This window comes from Etheostoma cragini, chromosome 11, assembly GCF_013103735.1.
Source record: "Etheostoma cragini isolate CJK2018 chromosome 11, CSU_Ecrag_1.0, whole genome shotgun sequence".
Taxonomy (NCBI): domain Eukaryota; kingdom Metazoa; phylum Chordata; class Actinopteri; order Perciformes; family Percidae; genus Etheostoma; species Etheostoma cragini.
In genome coordinates, this window is record NC_048417.1 from 4,553,674 (window position 1) to 4,579,499 (window position 25,826).

Genomic DNA, 25,826 nt, shown 5'->3' on the forward strand with positions numbered 1-25,826 from the left:
CTGTCTGTCTGTCTGTCTGTCTGTCTGTCTGTCTGTCTGTCTGTCTGTCTGTCTGTCTGTCTGTCTGTCTGTCTGTCAGTCAGTCAGTCAGTCAGTCTGTCTGTCTGTCTGTCTGTCTGTCTGTGTGTGTGTGTGTGTGTGTGTGTGTGTGTGTGTGTGGTGAGATGGTGAGATGTCGGCGAGGCCGGGTCGTGATAGGGATCAGTAGCGGGGGAGCTGCAACAAGTTGGGACCCGTCGGTGATAATGACCGGTTCTTTGGAGGAGTGTTTTTTAAATAAGAAAATGAAACCGTCTTAGTTCGGGCCTCTAGTCCGTCACACTTTCACAAGGAAGGTCAAGTTCCACTTATCATCCTGCAGAAGCGCAAACTGGATGGAAGCTGCAGCTGTGAATTTCTCTCATTGTTCTGTCATATTTGTTTGTTATTTTATTGTAGCTACAACATAGTTAGCGGTTAGATTTATGTGCAAAGCTCCCTTTTTTCTCAGCAAGCCTCACATAGTGAATTATATCTACCACTGTACTCACATTTAAACTCATTGCTTTCCACTCAGTGCAATCCTTTGAACTTGTTTTCTCTCTTTTTTTTTTCCAAAACCACTTTTATTAAACTCTGCCTCTTAGTTTCTTTGGCTTCTTTGCCTCCCTCACATTTTAATCACGCCAAAGCTAATGTGTTTAATTTATTATACTTTTTCTATTAAGCTCTTAATACTTCTCAGATTGAGAGTGTTGTTTCTGTTTGTGGTGGGTGTCCTTCAAAAAATTTTTTTTAGCTATGGTGTTGTTGTAAAAGAAGAGTTGAAAGTTAGAGGAAGAGAAAGAGGAGGGAGACAAATGAGCAACACCACCACGGATTTTACAACAGCCGGAGCAGTGAAAGCTGCCAAAATATGAAAACGTGAGAAAGGGGTGCAGTTTCTAATCAAGCGCGGTGGAAAATGCCACACTCAAACAATAACCATGGATTATGGATGGATAGCTGGCCAATGTCCCGCCGTACAGAAAGCTTCTGTTTTTTTACACTCCTAAAGCTGCTCACTAACTTGATTTCCATACTTGCTCCCTTCGCCATTTCTCTTTCCATGGACACTTTTCTAATCTCTCTCTCGTCACCGAGGGTCACACATGCTGGCACAGATTGTCCCGGGGCTTGTGTGTAAATAAAAGCAGCTGGCTGCTGTTTCACGCGTTGGCGTGCGTCCTGTCTGGCCTGGCAGCGTTTCTAATGGCATCACCCCATATTAGAAGTTTGGCTGACACACCTTTATCAGGGACACCGACCCACCAGGCTCACACTCTCATGAGTGTGTGTGTAGACTAGCATCAACCTTAACCGAATAATGTTGACTCTTAACAATGCCTACCTTTCAAAAAAACAATTTTCCTTACTTGTTTCCAGACTCGTTCTCTCTGGCTGGATCTCCTCTGGGGATCTGGAGGAGGATGGAGCGAGGAGGGGAGAGTCCCATCACCCAGGACAGTCCTGAGCGAAGGGGGGGCAGTCCGGACCTCAGCGGCCTCCCACCGCCGGGGAAGAAGGGCCGGTTGGAGCTCAATGGGAGCCCCACTGGGCCCCGCATACGCCACAACGGAGCCCCACTGAGACCCCTAGGAGGTGAGCATACATGTGGATCAAGACAGAAACGTTTATTTATTGTTTAAAGAGATTCATTTTAAAATCCCACGCTCCATATCATTGGGTTTCCTGCCAGGTAAATGACAGAAGTGTGTGACGTGATGAGGAGACTGTAACCTTTCCCGCAAAGTCACAGAAAGATTTGCGGGCGGGTAGACGGAGCTACAAAGAACACATTCTGATGGGTCACAGATTTCTTTGTAACACCAGAAAAGCCTGTGTTAGCATATCCAGGTAAAAGGTAGAAGGAGTTTCTTTATTTAGGCCTAATTGTATTTTATTGTTATTTTAGATCTGTTGTAGTTACGGCTGATTCTGGGGCACAATCTTCTCAGAAAAGAAGAAAATAAACAACCAAAACCTTAAAGGGAAAGTGAAAGACAACAGGCAATGAGCGAGTGACAGACGGTCGGGCTTATTAACGGATGGAGACAATTACCAGATTTTAAATGATTTAAACTGTATAAATACTACATGTCTCTTTCATTCATAAAATAGCTTTTTTTTGCACAAACTTTAGATGCGCGATCTGGTTGTACGCCAGTAGCCGACATTAAATTACTTCCCTCTTCCATTTTGACGTTCATCAGACATCAGACGTTTTATTCCTTTTACTCTGTTTGTGTTGGCCTACTATATTCTTTTTTTTCTTTTCTTGTCCCCCTATAACATTAAGTGTCCGTGTGTTTCATGAAATAAAAGATTATTTTTTAGCCTTTATCTTTGACAGCAGAAGACAGGAAAGGGGAGAGAGAAGGGGAATGACATGCAGCAGGGCCGCTGTGTTGAAGAGTAAAACTCTATAAATGGTCACCTGCTCTACCAACTGAGCTATCTGGGCGCCCATGAAATGTGCAATATTAGTCGTCGGTTGCAACAATCTCTTAATGCTTTGGCTCGTGACACAGCGACAGTGATAGCCGGTTTAGCTCACGATACATCCAAAGTAGGCTAAAATGCTACGATGCATATGTAACTTATTATCTTATTGAAAATGAATGATTTTCTTTCTGAGCAAAACATTAATGGGGACTATACGACACTAAGGCCTTCTTTCACTAGCCGTAGCCAAGCTGGCACGAGCAAATGTGACGTCATGAGAGCGCCCTAACGGTTTATACTTGCACCCGGTGGTTGCTCCACAAGTTGCAGTCTTCTCCTGAACAGAGGTGGCGCTAATGAGCAAAGGCTACAGCCTTGCTTTTTCTGCTGACTAGAAGAAGAAGAAAAAGGTAAACAACAGCAGAACTGGATGCAGCATGGATGTAGTTCTTTGATTTAAATTGATGACCTACTTGGTGTGATGAAGCCTTTCATTCACCGTAAAAGAACTCATCTTGACCCAGTCAGTTTACCAGAGAGACCTGCAGTCACTGAGAGTCCTGCCATCCGGTTCCCCTCGAGCTCGTTCAGGCTCCCTGTTTCCGCTCTGTCGCGTGCCGCTGAAACAAATAAAGGCAGCGAGATCTTTGTCATTCTGAGGTCACATAGGAGCACGCTACAGCGTTTTACTCGGTAATCTACAGTGGGCAACACAGCACCACAATGAAAAGAGCTTTATGACAGCAGGTGTGGTAAAACACAATGCTTTTGTCCAAAGCAGCCCCTAGAATTAACACAAATTGAATGTTACTTATAGCCGCTTTATTACATGAAACCTTGGATGTATTATAAGAACTGGATACAGTGTTAGAGGCGGAGCCCCCTTCATTAGAGTTGCTCAGGGGCACATGAAGCCCAAAAAGTTAAACTTCTGCGTATAAAAAGCAAGGGACGATGGGTGGTGCTTCTGCGCTGTTCAGGTCATGGGGAAGCAAGGTGTTAACGTAGCAAAAGATATTTGTTTTTAAACCAAAACATAGTAGTTAAGAGGTAGCCTAACATTAATACATGAAACAAACCAATATTTCCATCATATTGTCATCTCATTAATTAAAACTTTTCTTTTTGTGTTGTTGTGTTTTGGAAATCTGGTGAAAATGTGAGCCAATTGGAGAGAAAAACGCCTACACTTCAAATGCGGGTTATGAGTAGAAATTACAATATTTTATACCTAAGGAATTAACAACGGGAGCATAATTTGTTTTCTCCCAAAATTGAACACATCATTGGATTCTCGCTGAAATAAAGAAAGCTAGATGACGACATCTCAGAACAGATGTCACCATTTCACTCGGGTGTCAGAGGTTTTGGAGAACCAGACCCAAAGGCAGCGTTTGGCTCTGCATTGAGCTCCATCCCGGCCGTAAGGCGAGTTTGGCTCGGTGCGCTCTGTTGTAATGTGGCTGCGCCGCTGGGAGAACCCGAGCTGTTTCTACACTATTAATCTATAAGTCTGGGGGGAACTGTATAATACAGGCTTACCAAATAAAGGAGATTGCTCCATATAAACAAGATTTATACAACTCACTCTGGTTTATCGATCCCTGCATTCATTGTGAAAGTTGTTTCTTGTATACATGTGTGCATGTGTGTGTGCACTTGCTCCTCTGTCTGGGTGTTTGCGCTGCCATATGTTTGCAAAAATGTCTCAGGTATCCCCTTAAATTTGTATACTGTTTCCACAGTCTATGTTAGGGATCAACTGATATGGAGTTTTTAGTGCCGATACAAATTTTTTTTTCATCAGCCTAAGACGATATGGGCTGTCAGTACTGCTTTTGCTCTCTCGGTTTACATCATAAAGATGTAAACACTGCCAAACTGGCTTGGTTTTTGGAATATGCTCTGCCATTTCTTTAAAAATAATAAACAAAAACACAGATCAGTGTCACTTCTGCAATCATCTTACATATATCATATTATATCACCCAAATTATGTGTGCAATGTGCATCATATGGATGGGTTAACTGTGCAAGGGTAGAAGGCTTACATCAACATCTACAACACAGCCTTGATGATGCATCGCTTGCTGACATATTATAAGACAGACATTATCAGGTCATCAAAAATGGTGTCAAAACATTTAAATAATTTAAGAAAACACTAAACCTGAAGAGTAGCCATTGTAATAAAGTGCCTGATTTGTAATTTAAGACTGTAGCATCTCCAGCAACACAGCGCTGACTGTCTGTAAATAATGCCGGAGAAAAAACTATCGGCAAAAGCAGCAGCCGCGTATCGGCAAAATGTTGGCCCAATATATCGGCGGGCCGATAAATCGGTTTATCACTAGTCTACATTGGCGGAAAATTCAATTCAAGGATGCAATGGCTTTAGCTCTGCATTGTCACGTCAATGTGCAATATTTTAAACAAATTTTTATGTATTTTGTATTTCTCCATCCATTGAACAATGCTTGGCTGCACAGTCTGAGTTTGTAAAGATGGACTCCTCTGTGGTTTTGGAAAGCGTTAAAGGTTACCAAATCAACGTGGAGCTTAGATTTGACCACAATAAGAAGAAACAATGAGAGCAATGTGTTAAAGGGACAGAATGAAAGTTAAAATTTTGAAAAGGAGAAGAGAACATTTCTGACTGAGAAAAGTGTGGAGGCATCGAGGGAGGGTTGGAGAGAGAAGAAGGAGGAAGGAGGAAGGGGTTTCCTCTGCTGAACGCAGGGTTGGCCTGTAATAATGTTGGGTTGTCTTTGAAGACAGGAAACTCGACGTGTCTCCTCCAAACCGCACTGCTGCCACGAGGAAAGGGCCACACACACACACACACACACACACACACACACACACACACACACACACACACACACACACACACACACAAGCACACTGTGACACTTGCACCCAAGAAATGTTGCCAAAACATACACACACTCACACACCCCCCCACACACCTTATTTTAATATACCCATTCACTCATTCATATACATTTTAGAAGGATTAGAGGTTTGAGGCAACATCACATCATCCAAACCAGATCAGAGTCAGCGGGCAAATCACAGGACACTGGATATAAGAGAAGAGAGACTGGGGAGGTGGAGACAGAGAGGGAGAGAGGGAGATAGAGCGAGATAGAGCGAGAGAGAGAGGAGTGCTGGTCGGAGGGAGCTGCTCTGTGTTGACAGTTATATTTCCCTGTTGGGGGAAATTCACTTACTTGAATTGGCACAGTGCTCCAGTGTGTAATTCACTCCATGAGAGCCTGGAGGACTGGGAGCAGAGTGATTAATGAGGAGGAAATAGAAATATAGGAATTGACTGATTAAAACAACGGGGTGAGATGGATCGGGGAGGGGGGGGGTTGTGTGTGTGTGTGTGTTTGGTATTGTGTGGTAACCATGCGGTAAAACGCATTGCTGTGCCCTGTATTATTAGTGCTGGGACGCTGCCTAATGCTCTCACTCCATCACTTCTTCAGAGAGCTTTAATTAATTGCCAGTTGACAGGTGGCCCAAAACCAAAAACCTTTTAGGAAAAAGGTTCATATTGGAGATGAAGGATTGATATTAGTGCAGGAAGCCAAAAAGGACGAAGATGCTGGGAATCGGATACTTAACGTAGCCAGATACTGAAACTACTGAGCAGGAACAAGTGCTTGTCTTGATTTATATGTTCAGCTTCCCTTTTATTAGTCATGTGGAGCAAATAGGGATGCTAAAAAATAAAAAAATAAGCAATAATGCAAGTCAAGGTGTCTTGACATGAGATTGAAATGTAAAGCAGAGGACAGCATCATGAACCTTATTAGCTCCTCAGAGATCATTATGATGCAAATACTGCAACAAGAAAATAATTCAATTATATTTATTCATTTATAGTCTTGCATTGTCAGACCTTCCTTCACAGCGCTGTGGAGGAGGGTCTGACTAGTCCACACAGCATTTCAGAATAGGAGAAAAACCTGCTCTGGTTTATTGGCATTTTTTTTAACCAATCACAATCGTCTTGGGCGGCACTAAGAGCCGGATGGAGCCACGGTGCCGCTCCACAAGAGTCTCAAGAAGGAACTGTTTTGTACATGTATACGTTCAAAACGTCTTTTTTAGTTGTGCATCAGAAAACTCCGATTGGACAGGTAGTCTAACTAGCTGTCTGGATTCACCCTGCAGAGATCTGAGGAGCAGTTACCCATTGGAGAGTTTAGACAAAGTGGAAGTGGAACGTGATAGATATAGACTAATTCTTAAATTAACCACATAATCGTTAACATAGGGAGGAGATCAGGGTGGATGGATGGGTCAAACAAACACAGAACCTTCCCCCAGGAGACTGCTGTTTGTGTCTTTTGCTTTCTGTGTGAAAGTCATCTATTTTAACTTACATTCTTATTTGAACCCAAACCTCGATCTTATAATAAACCTAACCTAGCAGTAGTTTAGTCCTCTAAACAGGTTCTGCACTGCAGGGGCACTGATCGCTCGTGTGGCTACACATTCGTAGCATAGTCCACAAAACTGTGCATAACCTTTCGTAAAAAATATCATAAAAACTATTTGTATGCATCTTTGTTTCCATCAATAGCGGATATAATTGTTCAGAGGTTTTCACTTCCACATGTGCTGCTGTGAAATGGTTTGAAAAATTACGCAGGCTTTGAAAGTATGTCAAGGTCTGCCTGTGTGTGTGTGTGTGTGTGTGTGTGTGTGTGTGTGTTGGCTTCCTTCATGCAAACATTTCTGGAGAATCTGGTTTGGTTTTCACCTGGCCTGAATTTGCATCACTGAAGAACACTCAGTGTCATGCAACTCTTAACTGCTTTATCACGAATATTTAACACCGCTTTTGTTTGGAAATTTTAGTTATATCGCAATTTTAGGCTGTTATTAGTATTCTAATGAAAGTAGCAGCTTTTGTCAGTATAAGTGTTTTGTATATTTTTGCATATGTTTTGCATATCTGTTCGGGGAGCCAAAATTATGACCGCCTATCTAATAGGCCGTTAGATTAAATGCCTGGAAATGTCCAGCAGACAGTTAACAGCACTGCTGCAGTCGATTTACTAATGGATATCAATTGTTTTACATCCCAGGTTGATTGTAGCGTATTGAGAACGTCAGGTGTTGCGAGTCTCAACAGTGTAAAACAAAAATGGTGAAGTGATTACAAGCTTGACCCACATTAAATGCGATCCACATGTCTGCTGTCTATGAGGGATACACTGTGTTGTGATCAGAGACAATAAAAGCCAGACATTAAAACCATTCTTCTTCTTGTTGTCTTTTCCTTTTTGTCCTCGGCCACAGGTCTGATGATTCCAGTCTTCTGTGTAGTGGAGCAGTCAGACGGAGGGATTCAGACGGACGGATGTGAGGGAAGAGAGGAGCATGCGGAGTTTGTGCTGGTCAGGAAGGATATTCTCTTCTCTCAGCTGGTGGAGACGGCTCTGCTGGCCCTTGGGTACTCCCACAGCTCGGCGGCACAAGCCCACGGTCAGTCAGAGAGACACTCATCTCACATTGCCAGACCTTCCTCCACAGCGGACTCGGTAATGACGACTCTGCAAGACAGTCTCAGGGAGGAACTTGTTTTGGTGGAACATGTGTACGTTTAAAGGTTGTTTTAGTCGTGCAACAGAAAACTCGGATTAGACAGATAGTCTAGCTAGCTGTCTGGATTTAGCCTGCAGAAATCTGAGGAGAAGTTAAATATAATCCTAAATCCACCGGAGGTTAGAACGCTAACACAATGAAAGAGAAAGGTAACGGACATCAGGCGGAAAATTAGGGACATCTGGTGGAATTTCCAATGGAAACTGAAAAATCTTGGAAATGAAAGGATAACCTTTGATGTAGATTTACTGCCAAAATGTCACAGTATCTTACTGTTTTAAAGTTAAACAGAATCATACTATAAATGGCAATGCATTCCGGTAGCAAATATTAATATTACTTCGCTATCTGGGAATGTTATAGATTGCAGATATTTACTTCTTTTTTTTGTCAGTTTCCTGCGGCGTGGCTATGGCGACAGGCCATGCTTGCCTCACGCATGAGGCAATACCAAATCTGCAATGGAAAAAGGAGGACGGGGAAACGTGGCTGAGTTGAGTTGGACGGATAATGGAAAAATGCCATAATTAACGCGATACGTCTCCATGATGCAATACTTGCATACAAACCAGGGGAGACTTCAGAAAGTCACTGAGGATCCCTGCTGGTTGTTTAAAATTAAAAAAACAAATGTTGTAGTGCACTTCAGAGGGGCTGGTAGGCAGATTTTGTTCCGTTGAGACAGAGCACGGCAAGTTTCCCTCTGTTTTTAGTGGTTATGCTTAGCTATGCTAGTCAGCTACATGTGTATTGTACAGACATGAGAGCGGCGATGATATTCTGATCCCCCCCCCCAAAAAAAAACTTTAAATCTGAGCTTGCACACTATCAACTTGCAGGACTGATTACCTCTTGGCTGTGTTTTTTTCTTTGTCATTAATAAAACACTGTTACATGTAGAATAAAACCAACTCATAAAAGCAGAAGAAAGACTTTGTCTGGTAGGTATTTGCTCTGGCGTTTTGTGTTTTTAGAGGAGACAAATTGAAATAATAATAAGAAAGAAAACAGAAGAAGATGCAGCTAGATGGAGAAGCAATGACAGTAGAGATGGCATCAAGCTTCAAACAGAAAATCCAATAAATTGAACAGATTACTAACTTTAAAGTTGTTTGGCTGGGCAAGGAAATACAATGAAACAGTAAAACATCCAAGGTCAAGCCGCCTCTTTTTGTTAGTATGAAGAGGGTTTTAATCAAAAGCATTATTAATAGTCATGATTTTCCAACCTCCAAGTGCCACTCTCTGTGTAAACGTTGGTGCTACTGACTCAGAATTAAATACCGTGCAGCTTAGGGGTCAGGACGAGAAGGATCCTGGAAAGGAGACGCTCCCTCTAATCAACGTCCTAGGAAGGAAACTGAATGTGAGAATGTGACCCTGTACTGTTACACTGGCATTAAGCACAAGAATGTTTTAAAAATACAACTAAGACACAGACAGAGCCTGTTAAAGTCATTAAACACACAACAAAGAGCTGGACGGGAATGTCGCCGTAAGACAAAAATACATTGTGCGTTTGTGTATGTGTGAGTGTGTGTGTATGTGTGAGAATGTTTATGAAGCAGAGGAAAAGAAAAACTCTGTAATTTACTGCTGCACACATGGTAGTCATCTGCAACAGGACAGTGTCATTTACTGCTGTCTTTTCTCAAGTATGCAGAAAATGCCATCTGGGAAAGTTGCCTCACATCGTTATAAAATGGTAACAACAGAGTGACAGTTAGCAACAAGGCTATTGCAATAGACTGCAAATGGTGGGAGATCCTCATCTGTTTGACATCTCGCTCCAGAGAGAGAGAGAGAGAGAGAGAGAGAGAGAAAGAGAGAGAAAGAGAGAGAGAGAGAGAGTATGTGTGTGATCTCCGCCAGGTCTCGTTTGAATCAAGTCTGCATACCCATGAGTGTGCAGATGTGTTTCTAACGTGTAGGAGATTGTGTATGTGTGTACGTGTGTTTGTGTGTGTATGTGTGTGTTCGCCCCGTCTCATAAAACACACTGTTGCAGGTAATCCCTTTACTGCCTCAAGGCCAGCAGCTCTTATCAGACCGCCAGCCCACCTGACACCGACCGTGTACTCTCGACCTTAGTTAGTACTACAAACTTAGATTGAGGTATCCCGAATTTAAACCTGAAATCAGCCTCCAGTTACTCAGATTAACTACATCTACTGAAAGGCAGGGTTGGTAACTATTCCAAATATACACATTTCTTATAAATTACTTGAAATGGTTTTTACACCCCAAAGTAATTTATGTAATTGACAACACAAATGCAACAGCGTTAAAGAGTAACTTAAAGGTCCCATATGGAGACCCAGCTGGATGGGTCAAACACAAGACTTTCACCCAGGGGACCCGGGTTTGTCTCCCGCGTGGCACTTTTACTAAAGTCACTTTCTTCTTCAACTGTTCCGTTATTCCTGCAAATCACAGAAGCGTAAGCCCACCCACGACCTTGTCCTTAACATAACAGCTTCAAAAGGGACGGCAATAGTCCCGACCAAGCTCGTTCAGATAAAACTAAACTTTGACATCAATAACAACGACAAAGGCACCTGACCAAGCGTCCTCATTTTACAAGACGGCAGTGAGAATGTGTTGGCACATCACTGCAGCAAGCTGAGAAGGTTGACCGCTGGAAGTCTGTAGAAATATTTAGGGCGTGTTCAGTTACTCGTTAAAAAGGTCACCTGCGCTTTATCTCTGAATGCAAATCATGCCAAACGTGTTATATACTATAGTAAAACTGGTCATTCCAATGTAACTATATATATATATATATATATATATATATAGATATAGATATAGATATAGATACACACACAGACACAGTTTATATTGCAGATCTTTTTTCTTGTTTCTTTTGGTTGTAAAATTCAGAACTGCAATTGACAGCCTGTTAAAGCGAGTTAGAAACATAAACAACATGCAGATGCCCATTATCCTGCAGTGATGGCTGAAAACAGCCCACTAAATTGCACGCCGAGTGTTTGCTACGGTTTGCAGATGAATGCCATTAGTAGCACTTTTAGCCTCAATGTTTTTGCCAAGTATCAAGGGGAGGTTTTCCTCTCGGTGTCTCTCTGTGTCTCTCTGTGTCCCGTCTGTCTCAGCAGTGTATGTGGAAAACAGTGAGCCACATTGGTCCTCTTTTTTACATCAATGCACTCCCCGCTAACAGCACCACACCAGGGGCTTCAAAGGCAAGACTAAACGGGACATCACAACTTAAAAACAATACTCTGAGAAATGACTTGAGCACTGTTTACTTCCAGTGTGTTTTTGTGTGTGTGTGTGTGTGTGTGTCTGTCTTGTAAACTCAATTTAACCCTTGTAAGGTTACATTTGCTCACACTAAAGTTCACGTGCACTGGGCATGGAATACCGTGTAGTCATGCAGTATCACAGACAAAACACGCACACACTTCCCCCGAGCTTCTCTCAAATGAATACTTTTTGTTTTTGAAACAAGCATTTATGTTAAATGAATAATTTCTGGCTTAAATTATACATTTTTTTCCCTTGCGGTCCACAACCAAAATTACACAGAGTCCCAGCTATTTTCTCCCCGTTTGAATTGTGTCCTGCATTCTTGTGTCCCAGCGGTGTATTTAAAGTCTCCGCCGAGGACCACGGCCTTTCTTTAATTAGCTTAGACCAGTAATTAACTGGGAGATATTGTTTATTTCAATTATAAGGGTTTGAAGGCTTTTATAGAATGGATGGGAGCAGACCTGTACTTTAAGTCTTAAGCCAAGGAACAGTTAACACTGGTCAGTGAGAGCGAGAGCATTGTTGCAGTGCCACGTCTCGCAGGCCACAAAGGGTCACTGGTGCAAACCTTGTCAGCAGTGCACTGGACATCCGAGTCTTAAATCCTGCTTATAGCAGTCTTCCTTTACTTTAGAGCTGCAAAGATTAATCGATTAGCTGTCAACCATAATATTAATCGCCAACTGTTTTGATAATTGAATAATCAGTTTGAGTCATTTTGGTGAGAGAAAAAGTACACATTTTCTCTGAAAAAAAGCAAAAAACTACTTTCCTTAAGACAGCAGTGTCGGACCAGTTGTCTTGGAGTACTATTTCTTCTGCGCATACAGTTTCCTTGTGTAGTTTGGTAGAAAGACCAATGCAGACTGACGATTAGCACTACAGGGGAGCACTGGGGGTGAACTGTCCCTTTAAGAACAAGCTGAGTTCCCCGAGACGCGTCAGTTGAACTTTGTGTGTAAAATCAGTGGAGTTCCCCTTTAAAACACAACCAAGTCAATTGTATTTGGAAGAGAAAATATTAATTTTATCGCCCAAACTAACTGTCCATTGTAATCAGCCATCACACACTTGGTTCAACATTGATGCTCTTGTGCTATTTGTGCACATTTTACATGTAGAATGAGGGATTAACGCCAACCAGAGGGGTGTGTTTCCTTTCAGTTTTTACCTCAGGGTTGAGTGTTTTGAGATGATCCGTTTGTAGCCTCAGACTTTGTTGTACTGATTTTCCCAGATCCCGGCAATAAAACCACGAGCTACCTGTTGTAAAACAAGCATAGGTATAAATGTTACAAAATCCTTTATCCTGGATTTTGCTCTGCCCCTTTAAACCACCCGGCAAATGGTCTTCTACAAAATGACTGAGTGAGCTAAAACGACAAAGCTGAGGATAAAAAATTTGCCAAATGGATATTCCACAACAACTCTCAGGGCCCTATTTCAACGATCTAAGCCTACGGTATGGCGCGCATGGCGCATGTGCATTTAAGGCGTGTCCAAATCCACTTTCGCAAGATTTACGGCGGGAATTCTTTTCCGTGTGCCTTGCGCATTGTTCAAAAGGGTTGTACTTAGTGTCTTAGTGTGCAAGATAGGGCCCACAGTGTTCTTATTTGTGGCTTATTACTGCTCATTGTAATGATAATTGACCATTAATAAAGACAAATCCTCCATAATGTATGCCTTTTTAGAAAGTAGCAGACTTGTTTTTAAGTGTGTTGCATTAAAACTCCTAAAAAGCCTGAAACACTTTTGTTACCTCGGCGGAGGTTTTCAACCTTCAGCACGTTTTCTTTACTTTTTTTACAGATGAGCATTTCAGAAGCGGTTCGGCTAAGAGGAGCACTCCCTAAAACATCAGCATGGCAGACTGTCATCAAACAGGCGTTCCTCAGGGTGCAGTGATGAGTGATAGGCTTTAGTCAGGTGTATGGGGTTTCCCCAAGTGTGAGCCAGGGGCGGGAGCTGGAACCAGTTTGGGAGAAGCCTTGCATGCGTGTGCAGGCTGCTGCGAGCATTGAGACTTACGTATTACAACACGGAACAATGGGATTACTGTGTGCACACGTGTATTTGTTTGTGTGTGTGTGTGTGTGTGTGTGTGTGTGTGTGTGTGTGTGTGTGTGCGTGCGTGTGTGTGCGTTCTTGCACATAACACCCAGGCATCCTGCAGGCATGTGCGAGTGTTGGCGAGAGGAGTCAGAGACATCAGTGTGTGTTTGTGTATGGATTCGCCTTTGTGCGGATGGGCACACTCAGACATGAGCCAAGCCACCAGCCGGCCACATAAAAGCGTGTCTCTGGGAGGTGGAATTTTAATGTGGAAATGGGAACAATGATTTCTACTTTTAAATGTGGACAAGAAACAGAGCACATTGAACAGCAGACCAAAAAAATGATGGATCAATTATTAATGCATTTACCGTCACACTGTGAGCGTGTGAGTGAGTGTGTGTTTGAGTGTGTGTGTGTGTGTGTGTTTGCATGCGAGTGGGTAGATGTACATGTCCACTTAACTGTGTTCTGCCATGTGTCCTCTGTGAGTCTATGTCTGTCTGCTTATTCACGCGTTTGCTTCCACCTAACTTGGCATTAGCAAAATTGTTGTTATTTTCAGATGCTGCATGGCGTGTGTGTGTGTGTGTGTGTGTGTGTGTGTGTGTGTGTGTAAAAAGAGACAGACAGAAAAAAACAACAGAGGAGAATGTACGTTCAGTTTTTTCCTCTGTCATAAAATGATCTTCAGTATTTTCTTCCATCTCTTTAAAATGCCTTTCATTTCGTCTTCCCTTACAATAAAAACACACAAAACTCCCAAGTGCAACATTTCACATAATAGTTTTAGACATTTATGTGACAATCTAATTTAAATTTTGAAATTGATGATTTTACAATCAATGACATTAAATTGAATCTCCACCATACATTAAATTTAAAGTGCACAGTATCTGAAAATCACATGTATAAATGTGTAATATCTTAAAACCACGTGTGTATACACTTTTGACATGTGAAATGATCTTCCACATTTAAAAAGAGTACTGTTGCGTGAGCACATTTTAAATAAGTAGATTAAATGTAGATATTTTGACATATACTGTTTATGACATTGCTTCCTTTAAATATAAAGAAAACCAAGCTTTCATATTGAAAAAGAAGATTTTAATGTAGCCCAGATGACTTAAAACTAAAAAACAAATGTTATAATATAGTAATTTGGTTCAGTTTGGGTTCTTAAATGTTGCCATGGTGGTCTTATGTTCCTCTGGGGGTCTGCCCAGCCCCGAGGGGTCAGAATCCGTTCACTTCTTAGTGGATTAAATGATGCTCCCCCTGTACAACCGGATAATTAAGAACACAGCTCGGCCTGACGGGATTCAAAGATATAACTGAGATATAAACACAGTGGAAGAGAACAAAAAGGAAAGCGAGAGGAAGATCAGAGTGGTCTGGGTAAAAGAGACGTCTAAAGAGAGGAAAAAGTGAAGGAGAGAGGGAGATATGGGAGTGAGGGAGAGAGGGGGGGACAAGGGGACAGAGAGAAAGAGAGAGACTTCTCAGGCCCCGTCTGGATCTCATTTCGAGGATAGTAATGCGATTAGCTTTGTTTAGTTTTCACAGCTCCATCCAGTCCTCATGGAAAACCTCTGAGCGAATGAACGAGTAGGTGAAGCGCGCGTGTGTGTGTGTTTGTGTATTATGTCTTTGTTGAGTATTATTCTTTTATTTAGTCCTGATATTTTTCCTAAAGAAATTCAGCTACAGATATTAACATACATGACGACACTGCTGAAATACTAAACACCTACTAATTCACTCACAATTAGACATAGAAAGCTCTGTTTTCAGTCAGTAATTTGGGATGATTTTTGTTGACTGACATTGTCCCAAAATATCAGCTAAACAACAAGTCAACCCAGTAGAAGGTAGCATTTGCAGGATAATATTATATCAATTGCATTGGTACTTGTGAATATGAGCAGTTATTTAAGATATTGTTTCAGTAAAGGCAAGGAAAGATTCTGTTTAGATTTATTTTAAAGTATACTTTGTTATATTTGGGTGGTGGATACATATCGCAAAACTTTAAGGTCCAATATGTAATCTATTTACTGTAATAAATCAAAAAATGACCCCACTGCGTCATCAGATATTAAGGAAACATGCTAAGTTGGAATCGTTTCTGACAACAATGCTAATGCCAGTATTTTCTCCTTTTGTGATTTCCGTTCCGTGATGTAATGTCTGTTTGAGTTTTGGCCTGTATGTTGGTATCACCTGTCTAGTCTGACAGCCAGGCCGGGTTGCCAGATCTACCTTTAAAAACGCAAACCCAGTGAGCTAAAGCTGTAACGCTAGTACAGCCATGAATTCACCAAACAAACAAACAGGATCACGTAGATAGATTCTTTTCAACCTAAAAAGACGGCATGTTTTCAAGGTCGCGTGACCAGAGACGTAACAAACCCCGGGTAAATATTGGAGATATATTTAAAAGATTGAGACAGCTTAGAGTCCAAAATGATGCCAACTTGGCTAATTTCCTCCTGAACAAGTCTGCATTAGCTTCAGGTTAATTTATCACGGCTACTAGGGACAGGCATTTTATGCCATTTCAACATTCATGTACTCACATTGAATTATATAGCTAGAGTCCGCAAGTCTGTTATTCACAACCAACATTCATTTGTTAAGATTTTAGTTTGTAGCGGTGAGTTATTCTAAGGCCAAGGAAGTGTGCCCGTGCGTCAGGGGGAGGCAACAGCGAGGTTGTTGTGTTGTGTTCCTTCTGTAATTCTATCCCAAAAGAAGTTGTGTCTTTCAGTTGGGTACAGAGCTCCGCATGAGCACGGGCTTCTATCCAGTCTCAGCCTGGCAACCTCCGTGTGGGGGGGGGGGAGGCGACGCTTCTTCTTTTATTTGGCAGATTACTACTTTTGAATTACACTGCCACCAACTGTACAGGAGTGTGTAAAACCATGGACTTTATAGCGTCTAGGCCTGAATTAAGTCACAAAAAAAATAAGTATATGCTTTTCATTAAACCCAAATTATTAAGAAAACCAAGTAAAGCTTCCAGTCTCTCCCTTGTTGTGCCCTTTTTCATGTATTATCTCATGTATTGAGTTGTCAACTTCCATTTCCTGCCAGTGCATTTTACTATCAATATATTTCTTACATACAAAAAGTACATGTTTTAAATCTTCTTTGTCTTGGCGTTCTATGCATAAGTCATTACCATTCCCTACTATTTGCAAGGTAGCATTTAATCCTGTGTGACCTAATCTAAGTCTGATATAGACACTTCTTCCCTTCGGTTTAAATTCAGCGAAGTAACCCTTTTACCGGTTCCATTCTTCTGTATTTTATGGTTGTTTCTAGCATTAAACTCTGCCAGAGGGACGACTCTCTCCAGGATTTTTAATTTGTACCGCTGTAACTATTTTTTAACACTAGCTGTCAGTATTACATATTGCACCTTCAACCACTGAGCGAAATGAGATTTTCTTTTATTCTGTAATTTGGTCAAATAAATCTCAAGTACTCAAATTAGAATATGTAGAAACTGGAGATTCATTTGGCAAAGGGATCTTGAAGATTTATAGCGGCAACTAATCTCAAATGTAGGCTGGGCTAGAAGACGATAGATATTATTTTACACCCCATCAAACAGCTCAAAATGGGCCAAAACCAAGATTATAAACGTTGAAAGGAAGTGGGCACATTTCTACATGTTTTGTGGGATTGGCCCTTAATGGAAAGAAGTACAAAAAAAAAGGAAAGAGCCTCTTAAAGGACCAGAATCCCCACCAATGTGTCAGTTAGTGATTAAACCTCTCGTGACAAAGTGACAGCAATCTTTAATGTTTCCATCCAGGAATCATCAAGGTGGGAAGGTGGAACCCTCTGCCTGTCCACTTCCTGACTGACGCACCAGAAGCTACAGTAGCCGACATGCTGATGGAGGTCTACCACATGGTCACTCTACGCATCCAGCTGCAAAGGTCAGATTGAGTTTTCGGTTCCACTTTTCCAGACATATTTTGGGTCTAAATTCATTTGATAAGATTTTAATGTGTGCGACATTTCAGAGTGAGAAAGTAGAAATCTCTCAATGAGAAACAACACTGGAGAGACTGCACGTCCGTATTTAAGCACACGCATAGTGGACGTTACAGGGGGATGGAGTGATAACTAGGGATCGACCGATACCATTGCCCCTTATTAGTAGTTGATGAAAAGATTTAAACTTTGGGTTACACTTTACATGAAGGTATCTACTTGTGAGTGATATGACACTGTCATGACCGTGTCATAAACATTATAAACAAGTCATAAACATTATGACATAACGTTTATGTTCTTTTAGTAAGTGTCATTCGGTGTTTTCAAGTTAGGGTTATGGTTCATGTACTTTTACAGTTTAGGGCCAAAATACATTTCTGATCTGCTACTACACTATGAACCACCCAGATCGCTTAGGTTGTCTGGGGCAGGTCTGCTTTCTGTCCCCCTAGTCAGAGCTAAACAGGGGGAAGCAGCGTTCAGGTTCTATGCTCCTCATATCTGGAACAAACTTCCAGAAAACTGTTAATTGTTTTTGTGTAAAGCACTTTGAGTGACCCTGTTGCTGAAATGTGCTATACAAATTAGGCTGCCTTGCCTTCCTTTGTGGTGATATCTGAGTTCTACCATGCACTCTGTAACATTGTTTTGTGGTCAAAATGCCTTGGTTATGTTGTTTCAAGCCATTCTAGCGTGGTATAGAAAGCCTGCAAGAAGACTCAGGTTGATTTGTGCCAGTTCTTATTGATATTCAACGAGCTAATCTGCTGGACTCTGATTGGCTAATAGCTAGCCAATGAGAGCCTGGCTATCAACAATTTACAAACGTGAAAAAAAACTATCTATGCTGTTTTTAGTGATACAGTTAAGTCTCTGGTTGAGCTGTTCAACATCTGCACGGCTTTCTACATCACTAGCCGAGGCCTAGTTACAGCTCCCCCAGTCATCAAAACTGACCGGTGCCCCTCCCAAAATATCTTATAATAACGATGAAGAAAAAAACTGTTGTAAAAACTGACTAGTGGTTGGCTTTCTCAATTCAATGTAACTGGTAAGCAAAAAAAAAAAAAAAAACTTTCGTCTGTCCCAATTGTTGAAAAATTCACCAGAACGCAGGAAATGAAGTGTTTCATGCCCCAAATTTTCTAGACCCGCCCAGTTATAATTTAACCCCGCCCCGAATCTTGAACCCAAAGTTACAGCCTCGAGCACCCAGTGAGGCTGTTAAACCAGACACTTGGTATGCTGATGTCATTGCATCTTATTGCAGTTTGAGAATTTTCCATTTCCATCACATTTGAAAGCAAGCAATATTAAACACTAAACAACCAGGTGGGGATTTATCTATTATCTGTCTCCGTCAGAAAGAGTCCGTCTGCCAGGAACTCCTAGTTCCCTCGCATAAGTGAAGCAAGGTGCCGATGAAAAGATAAAAACAGATAAACTCCAGATGAGACGGTTATTATTGTTATTGTGTTGGAACATACCAGGTTTTGTTTACATGTTTGTGCGTGTCTCAATAGCAAACACTGGCACAGTGTGCTCAGAGTCGAAAATGACTCATTGGAAGTTGAAATTAAAATAAAAACTGGGAGATTGTAGGAAGATAAATTCATGCAGGAAGTCGTGGGGTTTGAGGATGAGGTTAATACAGGATGTTTGGAAGATCAGCAGAGCTAGGGTTTGATTTGGGTTCAATTTAGGATTAAAAGAAAATTTAGTTGAGAAGATTTATAACACACTCAAGACTGTATGGCTTAATTATTTTTTTTGCTGTGAGATGGAAGAAGATATGAAAAAAAAAATATTCTATTCTATTTTTTTTCTCAAACCACTGTATTAATATCATTATTGTTGTTTGTAGCTATATTTGGGAGTGTTGGAGCGATTGGGGGGGGAAGGTGATTGATTAGTTTGATTTCATGGGATGTCATTTTTTGTTTTTAAACTTAGTTAGCTGTGTTAACTGTGTTAGTAGATGGATGTTGTTACTTTGGAAAAACTGACTAGCTGTACCCCCCCCCCCCCCGGTTTCCAGTTGTTATGCTAAGCTAACAGATTTCTGGCTGTACCTTCATATTTATTGTAACTAGTGCAATGCTTGTTCAAAACAGGCCTGTTGGGAACGGGCCCACTGCTTGGCCTCTGATATTGCTGCAGTTTGTTCAGGAATTGCTAATCTAAACAACTTCAAACTCAAGATTGCACGTCTTCACGTCTTCAGCAATACACCCACCGAGCGTTCAGCCGATCGGACGGCAGGTTTTCGAGAAAATCTTAGGAGTGACAGACAGAGACTCCTTTTGTTTTACTTAAAACAGATGACAAAGATTTCAATCTTGTCCTCTAACTCTATGCAGGAAAGTGAAAGCACACTATCTATTTCTTTAACTGTCACTGTTTAACTGTTAAGAGTTTGTTTTGTGTCTCAACTTAATAACCCAAAGATGGAACTGACTCCTGTGCGTGGTTTTGGCTCGTTGCAGTTTTTCAAAGCTGGAGGATCTGCCGTGTGAACAGTGGAACCACGCGACAGTCAGGAACGCTCTCAAAGAGCTGCTAAAGGAAATGAACCAAAGCACTCTGGCCAAAGAGTGTCCCCTGTCACAGGTAACTATGAAATACTGCTGCTAAACAACATTAACAACAACAAACTGCAAAATGCTCATCAATTCAATAATTTATTTTTAAAGATGTTCTTAATAAGTGTCAGTCTCTCTCACTTAAGTGACTATCCCATGTGTAGTGACTAATGACTAAAGTCCACCCTTATGAGACAGACGTTTAGGATTAATCTAACATGCATTGTATTGATTATTGCTACATTTTAACCAAACTCCACCCCCCAAATTAAAGCACTGTCTCCTCAATCACGTTAATCTCCCCAGCTGCATGTTTATCTCTCTATCCTGGTCTCAAAATGACTGCTGTGGGAGATTTATGTGTGTGTGTGTGTGTGTGTGTGTGTGTGTGTGTGTGTGTGTGTGTGTGTGTGTGTGCGTGTTTGTACACTGTGTTTAAATGCAGCTCTGGTGGGGGTGTTGATCGCAGCATGAATTGCAAGCATATGTGTGTGTGGCAGGAGATTCCCTGTCTGCACTGTACTGTACTGGCTCCAGCTTCCATGGGTGGCTTTCAATCATGATTAATGTTTGTCTATTTCTATTGTGTGTGTGTGAGTGTGTGTGTGTGTGTGTGTGTGTGTATGTGTGTGAGAGAGTGTGCCATGAGGTTGTTGCGTGAGTGTAAGCATTTCACATTATGTTGGTTATTAATTATCTTTCAACCCTCTCTTTCTCTCTCTCTCTCAGAGTATGATTTCCTCCATAGTGAACAGTTCGTACTACGCCAACGTCTCCACTGCCAAATGCCAGGAGTTTGGTCGTTGGTACAAGAAGTATAAGAAAATCAAAGGTGAGTTTTTTCAACATTACAGATGACTAGGGGTTCCCAATGTGGGGGGTAGGGTCCCCGGCAATATAAAATGGAACTAGGGCCGTAAAATAATGTTTCCAAAGTTTCAGTAGTTCATCAAATCATAACAGGGTGATAACAGCTACAACCGCACTATGTAAGTTTGCCAGATTGGGTAGCGGATCTGTAGTTCCAATGAAACATAATCGGGAAATTCCGCTTCCAACCTGTAAGGGGATCGAAATGGGAAAGGTTCCCTAGTGTTGCTTTAAGCTTTTTTTGAATGAAAGCGTCGTCTTATTTTATTATCACCCTACAAAGAAAGAAATCCTCGGAAAATCTGGCATTTGAATGAAGCAATTGATCTGATTAAATGAGTTGGTCTTTGTTTTATTAAAACCAACTTTCTTGAATAACTCGTCCGTTTTGTCAACATAAATACATGCAGACAGCAGGCTGATCCAATTAGGACATACAGTAATGATGAAAAAAGAATCGCTCCCTGAGGCTTACAGCGACATTATGCTACGACAGAAACAGCGCTCCGGAGTCATTGGAAATGTTTCAATCACACGAGTTGGAAACAATCCTACACAGACACCACTGGAATCTAATTCTACAATTAGTATACAACTAATTATATTAGTGTGGCCTAATCTTTAACTGCAACTGTGATACTGTGCAACTTTGTTAAACAGACTGACAATTGACAAACCCTGTACAGAATTTGAATGTCAGCATTATGAAGAAAGTTTTAAACTATTTGGGACAGCCCTAGATGGAGCTTTATTTATCCAGAGGGGAATTGTTGTGCAGCAGTTGTAGTATAAAGTTAGGGAAAAAGTGCAAATATATGAGTACTGATGTATATTGCTGCATATGAGGGTAAATATGGTGCAAAATGTGATATTTTGTAGAATAACATGTGAGAACAACAACACAAATCAGAATTTATATGTAAAAAATTAGTAAAAATGTTTAGTTTAATTTAAAGTCACAGAAAGTAAGGACCGTTCTTGGTGGGTTGCATATAAATACGGATAAGAAGTGGCACATAGACGTGTATGTTCTATATCAAATCATGAGTAGGTTGTTCATGATATTGCACATTATGGCCTGTAAAACAGAGAGCTGTAATGATAGTAATCCAGGGGTCGCAACATGATTCCTGAAGTAGAAGAAAATAAAAAAATTAAACTTTTTGGACTTCTTGGAAAATACTGAACAGTTTTCTTTCTGAGAAATTAAACAATTGGAGAAGGGGAGATCATCTTTATCCTGAGCTGCTAACAATTCCTAAAATAGATTTACAGCTAGCTACAGAGACGTCCACACGTAACCACACTGCTGCCCCTTAGAAGATGTGCAACTCCTCAAAAAAGTAACTTTACTTCGGGATTACAGTTGCTGTGGAGATACCACGATCTATTGGTTTACAATAAAAAAAAAAAAAAAATCAAGCCAAAGATTTTCATACAGACAGTTACACAGTCAGTGCTAATACTTGTAGGAAAGTAAGATTACAATCATAAATCTACAGAACAATTTGGTACAAAAATACTGAATTAAAACAAGTCAAGACTTTCATTTCTGTGGTTGGGTCAACTTGAGTTGCTTCTGATGCCAGCGGGGATTATCATACAGGAGTAAGTTTAAGAACACAGTAACACATCTATTCTCTGCTGGCCTCGCTCTCTTTCTCCCTCTCTTTGTATGATTGGATGAACGTAAACACTGCGATTGCATGGCAGCCATCCCCTGTTCAGTAAAAGACGAGGCGGCGCGTACGCAGCCGCTCTCTATCATAAAGTAAATACAATAATGTAAACACATTTAGCGGTGAGGTATATAATTCAAGTGCTGTGGCTCGATCACAGGGGTGCACGGGTGCTTTCATCAAGTGCAATCTGACACTGGACTATAAATCAAAACCTGCGCTGTAGGTATCAATGCATCAAGTATAAATCCAGCTTCAGACACACAACCAGTGATGAAGGGATGAAGTCAACATGGCTTAGTGCAAAAGGTTGGTCAGTGTTCATCTACTGTAGTTTTACAGGGAGTGTGATCAGCGGAGATATGGAATTATGAAACTGAAATAGCAACATGGTCCTCTGACTTGAAACAAATCATCTGTAATTACTACTTTGTCTCCCTACGGAGAAGCTGCACTTATAATCATCAAATTAAATAGAGAATGGAAAAAGGGGATATAGGAAGAGAGAGAGTGAGAGAGGATGGGGTGATGGTGGGATGTTAATTGACATTTTTCAACATTTTCTGACATTTCATAGACCAACAACCACTGATTGGTAAATTGAGAAATTAATCAACAGATTAATCGACTATGAGAATATTTCATTTTTTGAATTTATTATAAATCTGTTCATGAGCTTCAAAGTTATTTTGTTTGTTAAATAGACCTTGTGGATGAGATTGTAGGCTACTATTTGGACATGTACTGTACGTAGATTATCTTCATCCCTGCTGACAGATTTTCCATATATGTTTTGTTGAGCAGTAGATTACCTGGAGAAGATGTGGTCTGGACGGGATGCTGCTGACATCAAAAGTAAGAAATCCAATCTATCTGACTCTGTTCTCATGTAGTTTATCCACGACGTTCTACTCCTGGGATTGCTCACTTTGGCCGGATGTCCGCCACTTTCCGCTTTCTTTGTGTTGGAATTTTAAACTTTGGTGGATTTCTGAGCACTATGGTTACCTGGTCCTCAGATCTCTAAAGAGTAAATCCAGACAGATGGTTGGACTATCTGTCCAATCAGAGTTGTCTGTTGAATGACTAAACAAACTTCTGAACGTACACATGTTCCACCAAAACAAGTTCTATCCAGAGGCTATTTTGCAGCAGCACAGTGGCTCTGTACGGCTCTCAGCATTCCCCAAGACGACTGTGATTGGTTTAAAGAAATGCCAACAAATTAGAGCATGTTTTTCTTCCATCTCAGACTGTTGTGTGGACTAGCCAGATCTTCCTCCGCAGCGCTGTGGAGGAAGGTCTGGCAAAGCGAGACTAGTGCTCATGTAAGGGAATTTGACACTGTTTTCTTTTCCTTTCCAGTAGAGAGAGACAACATGGCCGACTTCTGTGTGCTGGGCCAGAGACCTCCGCCCCACCTGGCCGGCCTGACCCAGCTCAGTCACCTGGGAGCCGGCGGCCCTCTCCTCAAGGTGGGGTCTGGAGACATGCAGGCGCCTTCTCAGCCGCCTCAGCAGCCTCCCCAGCAGCAGTCGTCACCCCACGGCCCCCTCCACCACAGCCCTCCTCTCCGTACAGGCCAGGTGCCTCCTCCTCCTCCGCCCCCGCCACCCCCGCCCGGCGCCCTGCAGCCCCTGCTGGGGCCAGGTGGGCTGCTCTCCCCTCAACTTTCCCCCCAGCTGGTGCGTCAACAGCTCGCCATGGCCCACCTCATCAACCAGCAGCTAGCAGTTAGCCGCCTGCTGGCCCATCAGCACCCACAGGCCATCAACCAGCAGTTCCTCAACCACCCACCCATCCCTCGGGGTTCGTCCAAAGGCGGCGGCGACCATCCCGGGAGCAACCCCTCGGCCGCCGAGGTCTCCTGTGAAATCTACCAGCAGGTCAGAGACGAGCTGAAGAGAGCTAGTGTCTCCCAGGCCGTGTTCGCCCGTGTGGCTTTCAACCGCACACAGGTAGGAAAACAGGACAGACTGTGGTCAAGAAGGTTAGGAGACAGTTGGGAAAGTGTGGTGGTACAATGATCGCAGGAAGAGGAGAAGCCAGGGCACAATGCGTCAAGGATGAGAGAGGGTAGCTTCAGATGGAGACACAAGGATGGAGATAGTGGGAATTAGGGCTGCACGATAAGAGGAAAATATGCCATCGTTCCAACGTTTTCGAAAATCAAGATTAAAACCTGGTAGAATTAAATAGATATTAAAGTGTACTTCTTTCTGCTGTTTAAAATATTCAACTTAAATACAACAAATTGGTTGCTGATTAAAAAGAAAATTAAAGTAAATCATTCCCAACGTTCTTTTAATTGACAAATTGAATTTAATTTGAAAGGCACCACTGGAAAACCTAATGAAAGTTACATTTTAAAGTGCTGTTTTCTACTAATATTTTCTTTTAACTAACATAAAGTTTATTGTTTATTGTGCAAGTTGATATGGCAATGACGATAAAAAAAAAGAAATTGTGCAGCCCTAATCTGACCATTAATAGATATCATCCTGCGGTGGGATAGAGTAAGGCAAGACCGAACAATCCCTTATGAAGCTACATTTTCTCAGAATAAACGGATCACAGTTCTTGTTCTCTGCAACATCTTAGGTGAGAAGAGATATTTGATAGAAATAAATAGAAACTGACGTCCCTGATAGACTTTCATTTTTCACACAGCGTTTGTCTAGTTCTGCACAGCGTTTTTTTTAGAGGATTAGCGGAAGCGTGGCAAGGTAGCTTGCTGGGTCATTGGGTCTCCGTCCCCGCCCTCGCAGCAGCACTAACACCTGATGCATTCAGGCTGAGCTAAAGCGGTTAGCACTCGCCCCATTAGATCAGTGTAATGGGAGGCGACTCTTAGACCTGTTGGTGTGTAGGCCAGGTGTGTTTCTGTGAGTTTTTGCACTTGTGTGTTTTCAAAGTGTGTTTTTACTTACTTTTACCCCAAAATAACAGATTTACTCAAATACTGCACTATAAGTAGACATCAAATGAGGTACTTTACTTAGTTATTTTCTTCTGCTTTTGACTTTTACTAAACTACATCTCAGAGGGAAATATTGTACTTTTTACTCCACTACGAGCAGCTTTAGTTACTTTACAAGCTAAATTGCATGCATTAAAAAAAACAAAAAACGTAAAAGCTTATAAAATATGTTTTACTATAAATTAAATTACCTAACAGTTAATACTACAGGTAAAGGTGAAACGATTAATCGATTGTGGTATTAGTAGTTGTTAACTGTTGTACTACAGGCCTTAATGCTCA

The 25,826-nt window shown here is 41.5% G+C and overlaps 1 protein-coding gene across 3 annotated transcripts in view; it reads left to right on the forward strand.

Annotated features, from left to right (window-relative positions):
- satb2 (SATB homeobox 2) overlaps positions 1-25,826 on the forward strand; it is a 55,041-nt gene that overhangs the window by 10,089 nt on the left and 19,126 nt on the right. For 2 of the 3 annotated variants that reach the window (XM_034885849.1, XM_034885850.1), the window contains exons 2-8: positions 1,405-1,620; positions 7,783-7,968; positions 17,246-17,372; positions 19,920-20,043; positions 20,745-20,847; positions 23,369-23,419; positions 23,930-24,522. In XM_034885849.1, the coding sequence (XP_034741740.1) occupies positions 1,449-1,620; positions 7,783-7,968; positions 17,246-17,372; positions 19,920-20,043; positions 20,745-20,847; positions 23,369-23,419; positions 23,930-24,522 (1,356 nt within the window). In that variant the 5' untranslated portion in view covers positions 1,405-1,448. The remainder of the gene's footprint in view (positions 1-1,404; positions 1,621-7,782; positions 7,969-17,245; positions 17,373-19,919; positions 20,044-20,744; positions 20,848-23,368; positions 23,420-23,929; positions 24,523-25,826) is intronic. The other variant, XM_034885851.1, reaches the window with a different exon arrangement.